At 37.2% G+C, this 14,408-nt stretch overlaps 2 protein-coding genes across 5 annotated transcripts in view; one reads left to right on the forward strand and one right to left on the reverse strand.

Annotated features, from left to right (window-relative positions):
- LOC107679969 (transcription factor PU.1-like) overlaps window positions 1–7,753 on the forward strand; it is an 18,197-nt gene extending 10,444 nt beyond the window's left edge. Inside the window, exons 5-6 of one of the 2 annotated variants that reach the window (XR_001633103.1) lie at window positions 2,121–2,490; window positions 7,744–7,753. Coding sequence is in view for 1 of the 2 variants with exons in the window: in XM_016475703.1 (XP_016331189.1) it covers window positions 2,121–2,437 (317 nt within the window). In the remaining variant the exon portion in view is untranslated. Of the gene's footprint in view, window positions 1–2,120; window positions 3,074–7,743 lie in introns of those variants that run through there. The other variant, XM_016475703.1, reaches the window with a different exon arrangement.
- LOC107679967 (ATP-dependent Clp protease ATP-binding subunit clpX-like, mitochondrial) overlaps window positions 4,223–14,408 on the reverse strand; it is a 14,824-nt gene continuing 4,638 nt past the window's right edge. For 2 of the 3 annotated variants that reach the window (XM_016475698.1, XM_016475699.1), the window contains exons 7-15: window positions 12,328–12,369; window positions 11,379–11,555; window positions 8,952–9,116; window positions 8,442–8,530; window positions 7,007–7,171; window positions 6,615–6,917; window positions 6,191–6,283; window positions 5,206–5,312; window positions 4,223–4,889 (exon numbers count right to left, since the gene is read on the reverse strand). In XM_016475698.1, coding sequence (XP_016331184.1) covers window positions 4,802–4,889; window positions 5,206–5,312; window positions 6,191–6,283; window positions 6,615–6,917; window positions 7,007–7,171; window positions 8,442–8,530; window positions 8,952–9,116; window positions 11,379–11,555; window positions 12,328–12,369 — 1,229 coding nt within the window. In that variant the 3' untranslated portion in view covers window positions 4,223–4,801. The remainder of the gene's footprint in view (window positions 4,890–5,205; window positions 5,313–6,190; window positions 6,284–6,614; window positions 6,918–7,006; window positions 7,172–8,441; window positions 8,531–8,951; window positions 9,117–11,378; window positions 11,556–12,327; window positions 12,370–14,408) is intronic. The other variant, XM_016475701.1, reaches the window with a different exon arrangement.

Below are 14,408 nucleotides of genomic sequence, written 5' to 3' on the forward strand. Positions count from 1 at the left end.
AGTGATGTCTTAATTATTTAATGTATGTTTAAATAAATCTATTATGAAACAAGTTATGACAGCAGTGTAAATGATATTATGAAAACAAAACTAATAGACATTTTAAGAGGTTAATTTAAAAACTGCTTTATGTGCAATTTACATTTTTGCTAGGGGTGTAACGGTACACAAATATGACAGTTCGGTACGTACCTCGGTTTTAACGTCACGGTTCGGTATGATTGAACTAACGAGCTGTGGACACTGATGACTTGCTGAGGTAAATTAAATGCTACGTGACATTTTATTTCTGTATTGTTGATGTCTTTCCGCGGTTGAAACACTGATTGAGCAATTACATGAGGCATGAGATGTTCAGTCATGTTTATTCGCGTTAAAACTAGTAGTACAGAGGAAGGAATGACCGCGTTCACTCGCGCTCCGCTCTGCACAAATCTGCGGGGCGTCACGGCTCAGACACGGGAACCGGAGCTGATCGCGGCCGCTCTAGTCAGTGCTTGTGTTGGGATTATATACCAGCACGTCTCTGAACCGTCCCAGAAGCGGCTCTCCAAGGCGTTTCTACAGCAATCTGTCATGCCTCATAAAAGATGGTCAAAACGCCATTTATTATTTGAATTTCCTGAGAAGAAGAAGAAAAAAAAAACTGTATTCGTGCGGTACACATGCGTACCGAACCGAAAGACACGTACCGAAACGGTTCGGTACGAATACGTGTACCGTTACACCCCTAATTTTTGCATAAACGTTTTTAAGTCGAGTCTTGATTATTATAATTAAAAATAAATAGTACTGTTGTTAATTGTAACCTCATAGCAGGCTAATGTAAAAGGGCTCAATATAGTTTAGAGCATAAGCTAATTTTAATTATACTTTGATTTATTTAAATAAAGAGCAATTTGTTCAGTAAACCACTGTTTTAAAAAAGCTTGCATGTGAAATATTACATTTTCATGAAAAAAAAAATCACTTAAATGATTATCTAAATTTGATTTAAGTTGTTTCTGGATATTGATCTAGGTGTTAGGTGTAGAATTCTGCCATCTGCTGGTTGGAAAAAAAACTTATAGAAATTACAGTTTTTGAAAAAAATTTAAAGTGTAATGACCATATATATCCAGCAGAGGCCCATGGAGATGCATTCATTTTTCTGGAAGTGGCTAACTGCTCCTCTCACAACTTTTCTGATATATATGTTGTAAATATATGTTGAAACATTATAAAATACATTAAAAACAGTATTTTTCTCAAAGGATAAAATTAGTTTTTTTGTTGTTTGAGGTATTTTGAAGTGCCCACTTTTGCAATAATGCCACATAAATTTGCAGAAATGCCACACAAGTTGTCACTAAAACTTGATTGCAGGCACATATTTTTTTCAATCTAAAAAGTAAAATTAAAACAATTTTATTTTACTTAAATGTAAATAAAAACCACACACACACACACACACACACACATACACACACAAACTGCAATAAGCAGATATGAATGGTGTGCGTGTGTATATGCTGAATGTGAATATGCTCGTTCCACATTGCATTTGTGTTCTAGTATCAGGCCTTCATTTTTGTGCAGACATTTTCAGATTTATGCAGGATTTATTGATTTTATTTGCCATTTTCTATAAAAATGCTCTCTGCTGCGGTCACACGTGTGTGTGTGTGTGAGTGAGCATGTCTTTTCTACATTGCATTTGTGCTCTAGTATCAGGCCTTTATTTCTGTGTAGAAATTTATTTGATTTTTTTTTTTTTTGACAAATGAAAAAAAAATAAAATAAAACAAATATATATATATATTTTTTTTTTTTTTCGCATTTCCCATTCATTTCAATGAAATACCAGATTAGTAAAAAAAATAAATAAATAATATACTTTCAGAACAACCGAATCAAGCTCAGTTTTCTTTTTTTTATGTGAATATAGATAGAAAATGTAGAAAAGTCACATCTTATTCCACTGAGATGAAGGGAACCATTATTTGGTTATAAAAAAAAATAGTTTTCCAGAATATTCCTTTGACGTTAGTTTTTGAAGAAAGAAATCATTGGTATCAAAAGTGGTGAGCTGATGGGATTGTGTGCAATCCAGACTTTAAACTGAACGTCAACTTCTGCAGGAAACAAGCGGAAAGTGCGTCTCTATCAGTTCCTCCTGGACCTCCTGCAGGACGGAGACATGCGGGACTGCATCTGGTGGGTGGACCGAGAGCGAGGCGTCTTTCAGTTCTCCTCCAAACACAAGGAGACACTCGCCGGCCGCTGGGGCCAGCAGAAGGGCAACCGCAAGAGAATGACCTACCAGAAGATGGCCAGGGCCCTGCGCAACTACAGCAAGACCGGCGAGGTCAAAAAGGTCAAGAAGAAGCTCACGTACCAGTTCAGCAGCGAGGTGCTGAGGAGGATGACTACGGACAGGAGGCAGTATCATCACTGACATTTCCTTTAGATCCAGTGTCTCTTAATATTCACAGATTCTCTCCTGCCATTGTTCTGCAGCAAAAAATATTATCTCAGGGATATGTAATATGTATAGTTAAAATAGGGATGTAATATCTGAGTAGCTGACAAATGGACATGGACAAAAGACAGTTTTAAGGTTAAAGTGTCTTTATTCGTAAAAGAGTACATGCTTTCATGTTTTGATGCTGTAACTGGTCAGTTTTATTTTATGTTTTCTTTTTTCACTTTTAAATCGGCTTGATTTCACTATTGTTACATTTCAATTGTCCAGTGGTGTGACAAATTAACACCAGTTAATATAGTTATGAAAACTGCATGCATAATAATAACACAATTTTAATAATATAATTCTCATAATAATGTTACACATCTAGTTACTATGCGGGACATTTCAACGTGTTCAGCTATTTTGACACATTTTGACTTCCATACACTTCATCCACACAAATAAGTAAGCTTTAACTTATTTTATGTTTATTAATGCGAAAAATCGGTCTTTATATTATGAGGAGGTGTCACACCGCTGAATAAACGAACCTGGAAGTCCGCCTTGAAAATAGCTTATTTACTTTTTGTTGGGTTTGTAATTCCACTGGAAAAAAATTCCATAAAATTTCGGTAAAAAACCGGCAGCTGTGGTTGCTGGAATTTTACCGTACAAAATACAGTTTTAACTTAAAAAAATACAGTTTTAACTTAAATTTACAGTTAAATACCGTAATTTCATTAACTGATGTAATGTTACTATACCAACCTATTGAAGTACTGAAATCTGTTTTGTACCTTTGTAATACACTTAGTAGGGGAATTTACCGTTAACCATTTAACAGTCTTTTACCATTAAATTCAGTCATTTTTTACAGTGTAGCAACACAGATCCTTAAGAGATTCAAGACTCAAGGCATATAATTCACGAGGAGCGCGTTTGAAATATATATTTAAAACGTATTTCTATCTGAATAAATAATTTTACTGACCCCACACTTTTGAGCGGTCCAAAGACAGCCATTCAAAAAGTTTATATATGAATAGATATTATTATTATAGCCATAATTTTGGTAGACGTCAGAAAAACAGTTAATGAAGTGAAAGGTGGAAAAGATTTTAAGGGCCTTATAACAATTCTGCTAGTTTTTGTCTATTTACACGTTAATTACATACTTAATATTAATTAGACAAGTACAGCATTGGACAAGCATGCAAACTGGTTAATAACTTATAACTCTGATAACTCGCATATGTTTTTGTTTATGCAAGTATACAAACTTGTCAGATTTCTACTACGAATTATGCTTTAAATTACTTTATTTAAATAAAAAAAAACTAATGGCAGACCATGATATGAATAAGACAATCCAAAAAGCTACTTTTCTAGTAATCACAAGAATGAATGTCTCATCTACTGATGTTGCTCTGTGCTGCCACCTAGGGGACCATCACAACATGCCTCGCATACAAAAACAATAGATGATTCTCAGAACTTGTGATTTCATTGCTCTTTAGGGCTTTTCCAAAGTTATTTTCATCATTCAAAACATTGTTTCAATTGTTATCTTGAAGGATTTGGTTTCGGTTTTTAACAGGGAAATAAATGGTGGGCTGATAAAAAAAAAGAAATAAGAGCAAAACCGAAACCAGAGAAATGATAGTACTGTCTTTTGATTTGTGTATGCAGAGTTAAATAGAAACTGAAGTATGCAATTTACAGGACAAAGCTAATAAAGCAACAGAAAGTACACATCACAGACTGCACAGAAAATGTGTGCAACTTTTGTCAAATTTATTAACACATTGTTTTTGTTCAGTTCTTAAGTTAACAGGAAAACAGTAAGTTGTCTGAAAACAGTAAAACGATGTACGTAACAGAGGCTTGTGCTGTAGAATTGAGCATCATGGTTAAAACAGAGGCATAAGAAAATATCACATGTGCGGTATCAGTGTGTCCTGCTAAAAAAAGGACATAGGTGTATTATGCACCAGAAATACTAAAATTCAACATAATCCGTTTACTTCCCTTACAATGTTCACACACCGGCAACAAGCAACAAACCATCCACTAACGTCTTCATAAGTATAGAATAATTATCTTTAGACAGATACAAATATTATCAATCACCAGAGATTGAAAATAAACTAGATTAACACTTTCATATCTGCATTAGGTTATTAAATGCACCATATTTAATGTAATACACATTCCAACTGTTGTTCAACGTGCCGCCATTTAAAAATCTACAAACAAAGCTCTCGGTTTAGGTCCAGCTGGAAGGACTCCATAGTGATGGCATTTTGCTGTCTTTAGGAATAATGACGTGATGTGCACTCAGCAGCTTCACGTTCAGTTGTTGGCGGCGTCGGCGTGTCTGGGCCAATTGTCTTCCTCAGAGGCCGAGTCAAACTCTTCCTCGGTTTCTTTGGGAGGAGCTCTGGATCACAAACACACACAAAATCAAAGTTTATTTTGCACATTCTTAGTTGGTGCTCCAGGCTCACAAACCGACTAGGGAGCCACTGGTCCCTAAAACAAAACCTTTAAGGACAGAATCACTTCTTATAGGTTGCTCAGAAGCATGTCCATGCTTCAGTTTTGTGAATGCATGTTGAGGATCTATTGAAGTGGCTGAAGATTTCAAAAGAGATCTGAAAGGATTGGACTGATTCATTAAAGAACCATCTCCAAAACAGATTGGAAGATTGCTAATATCTACAGTACATTAGCCGCTTGAAAAACTGTAGCTGTACCTAATGTAGCGTGGCCCACACTTGGCCTGGACCACCTCCTCAGTCAGTTCCACAGCAATGACGTCAGATTGAGGCACCTCAAACATGGGCTCCAGCAAGAGCTTCTCCTGAAAGACCAGAGATGTAGAAGTATTTACAGCAGCAGGGGTATCCAGTCCTGCTTCTGGAGGGACGCTGTCCTGGAGTGTTTACCTCCAACCCCATTTGAACACACCTGAAGCAGCTACTCAAGGTCTTCAGGATGAATAGAAACTTCCAGACAGGTGTGTTGGGGAAAGCTGGAGCTAAACTCCATTTGACGTTGGCCCTCAAGGAGCACCATCGGACATTGTTGACTTAGGCCGCATTTACATTACATGGTTTAAGTAACCTAATTCGGATATGACCCAGGAACGTGTAATAACCGTGTAATATGTGGAAATAAATCTGGTATCAATCGGATCTGTACATTTGTGTCTGCCATTAGAGACAGATCCGATATTCCCGTCAACGCGAGTTGTACGTCATTGAAAAAGCAAATGATGTTGACTCAAGTGGACGCTTTTGCAGGTGTTGCTGGTTTTACCAGCAGTGTTGCCAGCTCTGCAGTTTCCCTGCAGAATTGGGCTTATTTTACACTGTTGCAATGGGTTGTTTTTTAGTCCGTAGGTTAAAGTGATCTCTCCCCCTTGCTATTTCGACAGAGGGGGATTCCCACTAAATTGGAAACCTGCCGAATAAAAAAGTGATTAGGGTATTTTTGATTAGCATTTGGGTTGGTTTTGTTTTGCAGACCTGGCAACCCTGTTTCGGTCTCCCAGTGTACAGTGTAAATGCAGATATTGGATAAGAGTCACTTTTAAAAGAAAATGTAAGCTGGTCGTCAGAAAAAAAAATCGGATATAGTGAACAAATCGTATTTGGCAAAAAGGACTGCAATGTAAATGTGGCCTTACAGAATTCTTGTGAATGATGGTTGAGTGAGGTTTTGATTCCTGTTATTTACCATGATGGAGCGGAGACCCCTGGCTCCTGTCTTCCGTTCCAGTGCAAAACGGGCGATTGCCCTTAATGCATCTGGAGTTACATTCAGCTCACACTGGAATGAAAATCACAAAACCAGAAGATGAACAACTAGACTTACTACTGATCTAGCAAGAGCCACTAAAGGTGTATAGAACATGGGTTACAACGATGTCAGTTGGTGTGGTTCGGGGGTGTCAAATCCTGCTCCTGAAGGGCCACTTGTCCTGCGGAGTTTAGCTCCAACCCTAATTAAACACACCTGAACCAGGTAATAAAGGTCGTCAGAATCACTATAAACTTTCAAGCAAGTGTGTTGGAGCAGTTTGGAGAAAACACTGTAGGACATTGGCCATCCAGAAGCAGGATTGGACACCCCTGGTGTACATGCAGCATGATATACATACTTTATCCATACTGAGGAGGGCCTGATATTGAGGGACCACTGCATTACGAGGCTCTGTAAGGATCTGCACCAGCATCTCCTCGTTCAGACTGTGCAGTGGCACCACCACAGGCAAACGGCCTACAAACTCTGGGATCATGCCAAACTCGATGAGGTCCCGTGCTTCAACGTTCCTCAGGAGCCGGTCCTTTTCCTCAATCTCTGCCATTGCATCCACTTCATTCCCTGAGCTGTTGGCCAGATCTGCAGCTGCTGCAGCTCGACGCCCTTTTCCCAGGTTAGAGGGCGTCCCAAAACCAAGATACTGTAGGGGACATCAAGAAAGTATAACACACTGTAATCAGGCAAACGTTGGAGAACCTGTAAATTATATTATACTGTAGAAAAAATAACCTTTTCATTTTTCCTACGGCTGATTATCCTGTCCAGCCCGTTGAAAGCACCCGATGCCACAAACAAAATGTTGGTTGTATCCACTTGCACTGTCTCTCCTCTCAACTTCCTGCTGTTCTTCTCTGGAACATTAATGATTGTTCCCTCAAGCAATTTCAGCAAACCCTGAACAGACACACAGGAACATCAACATCCATCAATTACACAATGCAAAATAATTAAATTCTGCTGGAGCTTTCTGTTCTGCTACTCTGTTTAATCTATTACTCATTGTTGGTTTGTGTCCTGCTCCACAGGTTGATTCTTAATGATTTTCTCAGAAGCGAGGATACCCAAGACACCTCAAGGTTCGCTTCTTGGTCCGCTTCTCTTTTTGATATAAACAATACAGCTAGCATCATTAAGAAACAGTTTTCCTACCTTTTAAGTTTGTCTATAACAATTCAACAGAATATCATTATTCTGCCGGGCATGACAGTAACAACACCAGCTAGGTCAGCTATGAACCCGTGGGATAGTGTTTGATTATCAGCTGATTGTCACAGACTGCTTACTTGACTACCTGGTCATGCAGATTAGTACGCTTGAGCATCAAGATTAGACCCTTCCTGTCCTTTTTTCCTGTTGTATAGGTTCATGTCATTTCAAACGCAGATTGCTGCAATGCTCTGTTGGTCAGCCTAAACCAATGATTTACAGTGTTTTCTAACTATGCATAATGTAACAAGTTTCCAGAGATAAATCATTTCTGTCCACACTAAAAGTGTTTAGGGTCAGTACATGTACTCCAAACATTGTAAAGTTGATTGCTGGACCATTTCTATGATTATTTTTTGTTTTTTTTTAAATAATTACCTCTATGTATCAGTATTGGCAAAAAAAAAAAACTTTTTAATTTTCCTTGGTTTAACCACAGTCTTTGTAAAAAAAAATTTGTTAAACATGTTTATGGAAAACTCAATATCTCGGCTTAAGAGTTCCTTGGAACAAAACCGATGTCACAAGCACATTTCAAGGTTAAACACAGTCAAGCAACTTCCACTGGACTATTTGCGATCGATTAACCCTTTAAGATACAGTTATGTGTAAGAGAAATTATGGCCAACTGACCAACAACATTTCCTGTTGTTGTTTGTTGTGCTCGCAGCTCCTTAGATTTACACAGATGGACACAATGTGATTTATTCAACTAATATCTCATTTAAAAAACTGCTTCATAGTTGCACAAATTTGTGCATTACTTACATATCATTACTTGTAAATAAATTATATTAATATCTATTCAACAATTCTGGCTGTGCGTTCAGGCAGTAGCTCTGATAAGAGATTTACAGCAGTGTGATGTAGTTTAGTAGGCCAGTAACTCTGTGTATTGGCAGTGACAGAATCATAGAGCTTTGGGAGAGATGAATGTGGCTGAAATATAATCCCGGACCTGCTGAACTCCTTCGCCCCCAACATCTCTCAGCTGATGAATTCCAGGCACACTGCCAATCTTATCCACCTCATCCAGGAACACTATGCCTGCAAGAGAATGACAAATGAATGACAAATCACAGACGTCCAAATGGAAAGGGTTCGTTTTTAAAAATAGTAAGTTAACTTTGAAAGAGGAATCAAAATGTTTCAGTTAAATGTTCAAAGGTCACGCATGGAGGCGTTTTTATATCAGTCAGCTTCTGTTCCTTGTAAAGAAGGAAATATTATGACATTGCTTATTAAATGAAAATATTACACATAGGTGGGGCGGCATTGTTTTAGTGTGCTTGCTTCATATGAATGCAGAACATATTTGTACAAAGTTACAGAATTAGTTAAAGGGGTCATATGATGCTTTTTTAAAGATCATTATTTTGTGTATTTGGTGTAACAGAATATGTTAGTAGAATGTGTGTTTTTTTTCCTAAGACGAAATGTTTGAAATTCTGAAGTCTGAGAGTCTGACCTTGCTGGGCTTTCTCGACTGAATAGTTAGCGTCCTGCAGAAGTTTGGCAATAACAGACTCAATGTCCTCGCCGACATAGCCCGCCTGCGTCAGGGTGGTACAATCGCAGATGGCGAAGGGCACATCCAAGCATTTAGCCAGAGTCTGGGCTAGCAGGGTTTTACCTATGAATGTCAACAATATCATGTCAAAAGATTTCAAAATACATCAAAATGATCAAATCATTAAGTTGAATTTAATTCAGACTTCGCACAGACTACTTTGTACTGATAATAACAATAGTTTTGTGGTTTTCGCTCATAAAGATCACCTTCTTGCTGTTCCGTCTTTAATAAAAGTGAATAAATATAAACAAATAAACAAATAAATAAAAGTGCTAAAATATCCTAAAAGGATTAATTGCACAAAAAAAATGTCTGGGTAATATTTCTACCAAAAATCTAAATAATAAGATATAACAGCGCTCTAGACTGCGACCAAAATGGTTGCATTTCCGACAATTTTTTGAGAATGTGCGAGTTAAAATTTGACGTGGTCGCATATTGAGTGCATGCTCCGCGCTGCTCCAAAGCGTCTGCTCCATACAGCGAGCGTTGCAGAGCCGCAGCACATTGTAGCAGGAGTCAGATTTCACTGATCACGTGAAGAGAGCTTCAGGTGTAGAGCCTGGTTTATACTCGCCGCATCAGCACGAGCGCGAAGGTGCACGCAGCGCACGGAAAAAATGACGTGAATAATGAGGAAATGATGGCAGATGGAGGATTTGGTTTTCACACTTAAGTAAAATAAAAGACCGCTTCATAAACCAGAGAAGGTGAACATGTTGGTATTCTTGTGGAAAAAACAAAACATACAAGTCCTGTCACCCACAGCCAGTTTAGTTTTACTTTTCTCTTTGTTTTCATTTTTAAAAAACTTATCTTTGCTGTTTATCTCACGTTATGCTATGGAGGCTTTCTTTCTTTTTTTATATATTTTTTTATTTACTTGATTCCTCAGTGTTTGCTAAACATTCTGTAATTTATTGATCGGTATATTAAATTAAATTAAATTCAATTCAAGTTTATTTGTACAGCGCTTTTCACGATACAAATCGTTGCAAAGCAACTTTACAGAAAAATAAGTTTCTACAATATTTAGTAGTAGCTTATCAATACATATAATACAGCATGTGGTGTATGCCATGCCTCGTCTTATTCGTTTTTGTTAATAAACCTTACGTAAGCTAGTTTGTCATTGCATCTTACTGTTTTATTGTTGTTGTGCTATTTAATTAAGAATAACAATGAATCCATCTTTTGTTTTAGTCGTAAAAAAGTGAAAGGTGTATAGATATAAGCAAAACAGACAATTATCTTTTCTTGTAAAATGTGACACCAAGATCGCGAATTCGAAAGTGAAAGGAACTCCTGTTCACAAAATTTAAATCACATATAATACTAGTGAAAAAGGGTTGAATGTTAACACTTTCGTTACCATATAACTATAAACGTTGATAAAAGTTAATCAGCATACATTGATTAATTCCAATGTTGTATCAAAAAAGAAAAAAAAATTTGCGACAGAATTATGTGCTCGTGCGACCAACTGAGAAAGTTAGTCGCAAAAGAGCGACCAGTGGGAAGAATGACCCTGCGTTCCATTCGGAGGGGCTCATCCCTGTGCCCTAATCCCTTCAAAGGTTTTACCCTCCGGAGTGAGAGCTCTGAAGGGCTGAAGGGTGTAGGGGACCAAACAACTGTTTCTTGAAGTGCCCTTCATCCCGTGCCCACACGGAGGCGCCGTCATCATGGAAAGAATCCGCGCAAAGGATCATGGGAGCCCGAAGTGTCCATCAGTTGTACCCTTCGAAATCCAAAGGGCCCTTTGAAGTGGCCAGTTTTGAGCACTTTGGTTTAGAACAACCTTTCAATATGGCGGCCATGATTGTTTTCACTCCCAAGTGCCCTTCGGAGGGCGATATATCCCGGTTGGAACGCACCGTGAGTCTAGAGCCCTGTATGATGTTTTGCATTAAGAAAATGAGGCCAAATTTAGGGCCATTATGATTTTTTGCATTATTTGCATGGCAATTAAGCACATTTTTCCTCAAATTCTCATTATTGTGATAAAAAAAATAATTACGAGTCATTATCATTACCACAAATAGTTTGCTAAATTGTTAATTTATGTTAATTAGTTGTTTTTTTAAATAAAACATCATATTTAGTTAAATATGACTTTATAGGTATTTTTCATGAAGTTGACCCAAAAATTTAGACTGGATAAATATTTATCAAAAGCCATTCAGGTTTAGGCAACTGGAAATTTAAATTGTAAATGGCAGATCCTCATCCCTTTGGGATGCCAGCAAAAATACACCAAATATTATTCAAATTGGCCACCAGTTGGTGCTATAAAGAGTTGTGTGGAAATCCTGTACTAACCTGATCCAGTAGGTCCCAGCAACACAACGTTGCTCTTTTCCAGCTTAATATCAGTGTGGGCGGAGTCAAGCACGTCCCTGCCCCTTTTGTCTCGAGGAGCTTGCTGATTGGTCTGCTGCTGAACAGACGCACCCAGAGCGTTGCCATGGGGACTGATGCCAGCGATCTGAAGCAGCTCTAAGAAAACAACCAAACTACTTCACATCTCCATCCAGCAGATCATGTGCTATTTATTTAAACACGAAAAAGCAACATGAGACCACAAGAATTTTGCCTGGAAGCCCTGTGGGCTAAATCTCTAAAAATATGAAATAACCAAACACAGGTTTTCAGTCAAGTGTGGAATGTGCTGTTTGCTTTTAGAGGAAGAGTTCTGGATCTTTCATTGCGTAAAAAAAAAAAGAGCATTCTGGACATTCTACAAAATATTTACAAAAATAATTGCATTTTAGGGATGAATTAATGGTAATTATTAATTCTGGGTGAACTATTACTTTAACAACGTTCCTAATTTCGAAACTATTTCTCAAATTCACAAGTAAACTACTTTTATACATGAGCTTACTCATATCTTCATTTCACATCTCAGGATCTAAGTTAGGCTAGAGGTCACTATTACGCAAGCCCGGTCCAGAATGATCCTGCTGGCCTCACTATAAATAGGAAGCAAACAGACAGAAGCCCCAGTGTGAAATCTGAATGGCCAGAGACCATGAGAGGCGTAACTAAGTCATTGTGACACTTTATCCAACTTTATGGAGGTCAGCGACGAACCCAACTGATCCTGAAGTGCCCCGCACACAAGCACAGAGGGTTGATATGTGTACACGGAAACATGGAGTCATGCTGAGTCAGCAAAAAAATATATGGCCACAGGAAAGTTCAAATGTTTCCTCTGTTAGGTTATTTTACTGCATGTGAAAGTGAAGTACACAAAACAATCACTCACTTGTAAACTTGTATTCATCTTCACGTCTTCTGATCTCTAACTCTACAGAGAAAAGGACAGTAAACCACAGTGTAACAGTAACAGCAGGGGACAGTTCAGACGCTGACTCTTCCTTTAGGTGCCTGGAATACTATAGAAACACTACTGGACGACGGACAAACTATACAGACCCCCAAATGAGCTAAAGAACAGGGAATGTCAGCCTTTATCTGCCACAAACTAGCATGTAGGGTCAGTAGGATTTTTTTTAAAGAAATTAAGAATCTTATTTGCAATGATGCGTTAAATTGATTCAAGTATCAGTTAGGACCTTTTACTTTGTTACAAAAAAAAAAATCTATTTTGAATAGCATGCACTTCTTTTGAACTTTCTCCTCATCAAAACACGATGAAACAAATGGATCATGGTTATCACAAACAAATATGAAGCAGCACAACTGATTTTAACACTGATACTGATAATAATAAATGTCTTTCTTGAGCAGCGAATCAGCATATTAGAATGATTTCTGAAGATCATGTGACACTGAAAATGCAGCTTTAAATCACAGAAATAAATTACATTTCAAAATGTATTACAATACAAAAGAGCTCCATTTGTAATAATTAATAAATGCAGCTTTGATGAGCAGAAGACTTCTTTCAAAAAGTAAAATGAAAAACTATTACTGACCCTAATCTTTTATATTTTTTTTCTAAAAATTAGTTAAAAGAATGTTGTTGTCTAGTTTTTCACTTTGCTTTTCAATAAATTATAAATCGATTATATTCAACTGACTTTTGCATTTAGGTAGCCAGTTTGAAATGATTCATAGAAATCATCAAGTTTCAAAAGAAACATTTAAGTCATAAATGTTATTAATGTGCCAGGTCACAGGACAAGGAAGGATCACAAAACAAATATAAAGATACTGTGTTTTGGAAAGCTAATGGCCAAATAAAGTGTCTTTTAAAAATTGATCTCATTTGGAAAAGCAGCGCGAATATATTTATTATGATTTTAGTTGGCAATCCAAAAACGAAAATGGTCATCACTTACTCACCCTCAAGTTGTTCCAAACCTGTATGAGCTTCTTTCTTCAGCTGAACACAAAAGTAGGTATTTTGAAGAATGTGGGGGACTTAAGTTGACGGTAGCCATTGACTTCTATAGTATAGGAAAAAATACTATGGAAGTCAGTTTGATTCTTCAAAATATCTTCTTTTGTGTTCAGCAGAAGACAGAAACTCACAGGTTTGGAACAACTTGAGGATAAGTACTATCCCATTTTTAGGCATCAAGGCAAACTTCGCAATTTTATCGCATTATCAACTTGCAAATATTCATGGAAATCTCTACATGATGTTTTTGTTTTAGTTAAAAAAAATATGTATTACCATGTATTGTTATATTGGAGCATTTAAATGAAAATTATTGCATTTTATTATTCATTGTGCTCATTCACTGAATACCAAGGTGGAAAATATTTTATCAAGATCTATAGAGTAACGATTTTTATTTATTTATTTTTTTATAAATGTTGAGATATACTGAATGCTGTTGAATAGGGATGTAACGATTAACCGCGAGCCGGTTGAAAATCGATTCAAATATGTGACGATTCAAATCAGTTGAGATGCTAAACAAATCGCGATTAATTTAGAGGTAGGAGTTTATATGAATGTATGTCTGAGGGGAACTTATGGTCTTTAGATGGTATTTTTTCTTTTTATAATGCAGCGTGGCTTTGGTTTGTTTACAGCGGAAACCAAGGAAACGCTTTAAGCGCCACCTGCTGGCAGAGAGTGAATCTGCGTCTCATTCAGCTCGTCTGCTGTTTCGGTTTCGTGCAGATATTTTTGTATGTATAGTTTTACAAAACTGAAGTCAAACCATTCTATTTTTGCTTCAAATTTCGACATGATACAATTTAATTTAGATTAAAAACTGCTCGTGTTGCATGTATGCAGCATCTTTGTTTGGATCGTGATTAAAATGCAGTTGTTGCCTCTAATTTTAAATGGAAAGAACAGAGACAAAGCCTTAGTTTGTTTATATGAAGATATTTATTTTATTTGTGTTATTTATTTGATTTGGGGCT

Source organism: Sinocyclocheilus anshuiensis, unplaced genomic scaffold (genome assembly GCF_001515605.1).
Source record: "Sinocyclocheilus anshuiensis isolate Anshui unplaced genomic scaffold, SAMN03320099.WGS_v1.1 scaffold528, whole genome shotgun sequence".
NCBI lineage: Eukaryota > Metazoa > Chordata > Actinopteri > Cypriniformes > Cyprinidae > Sinocyclocheilus > Sinocyclocheilus anshuiensis.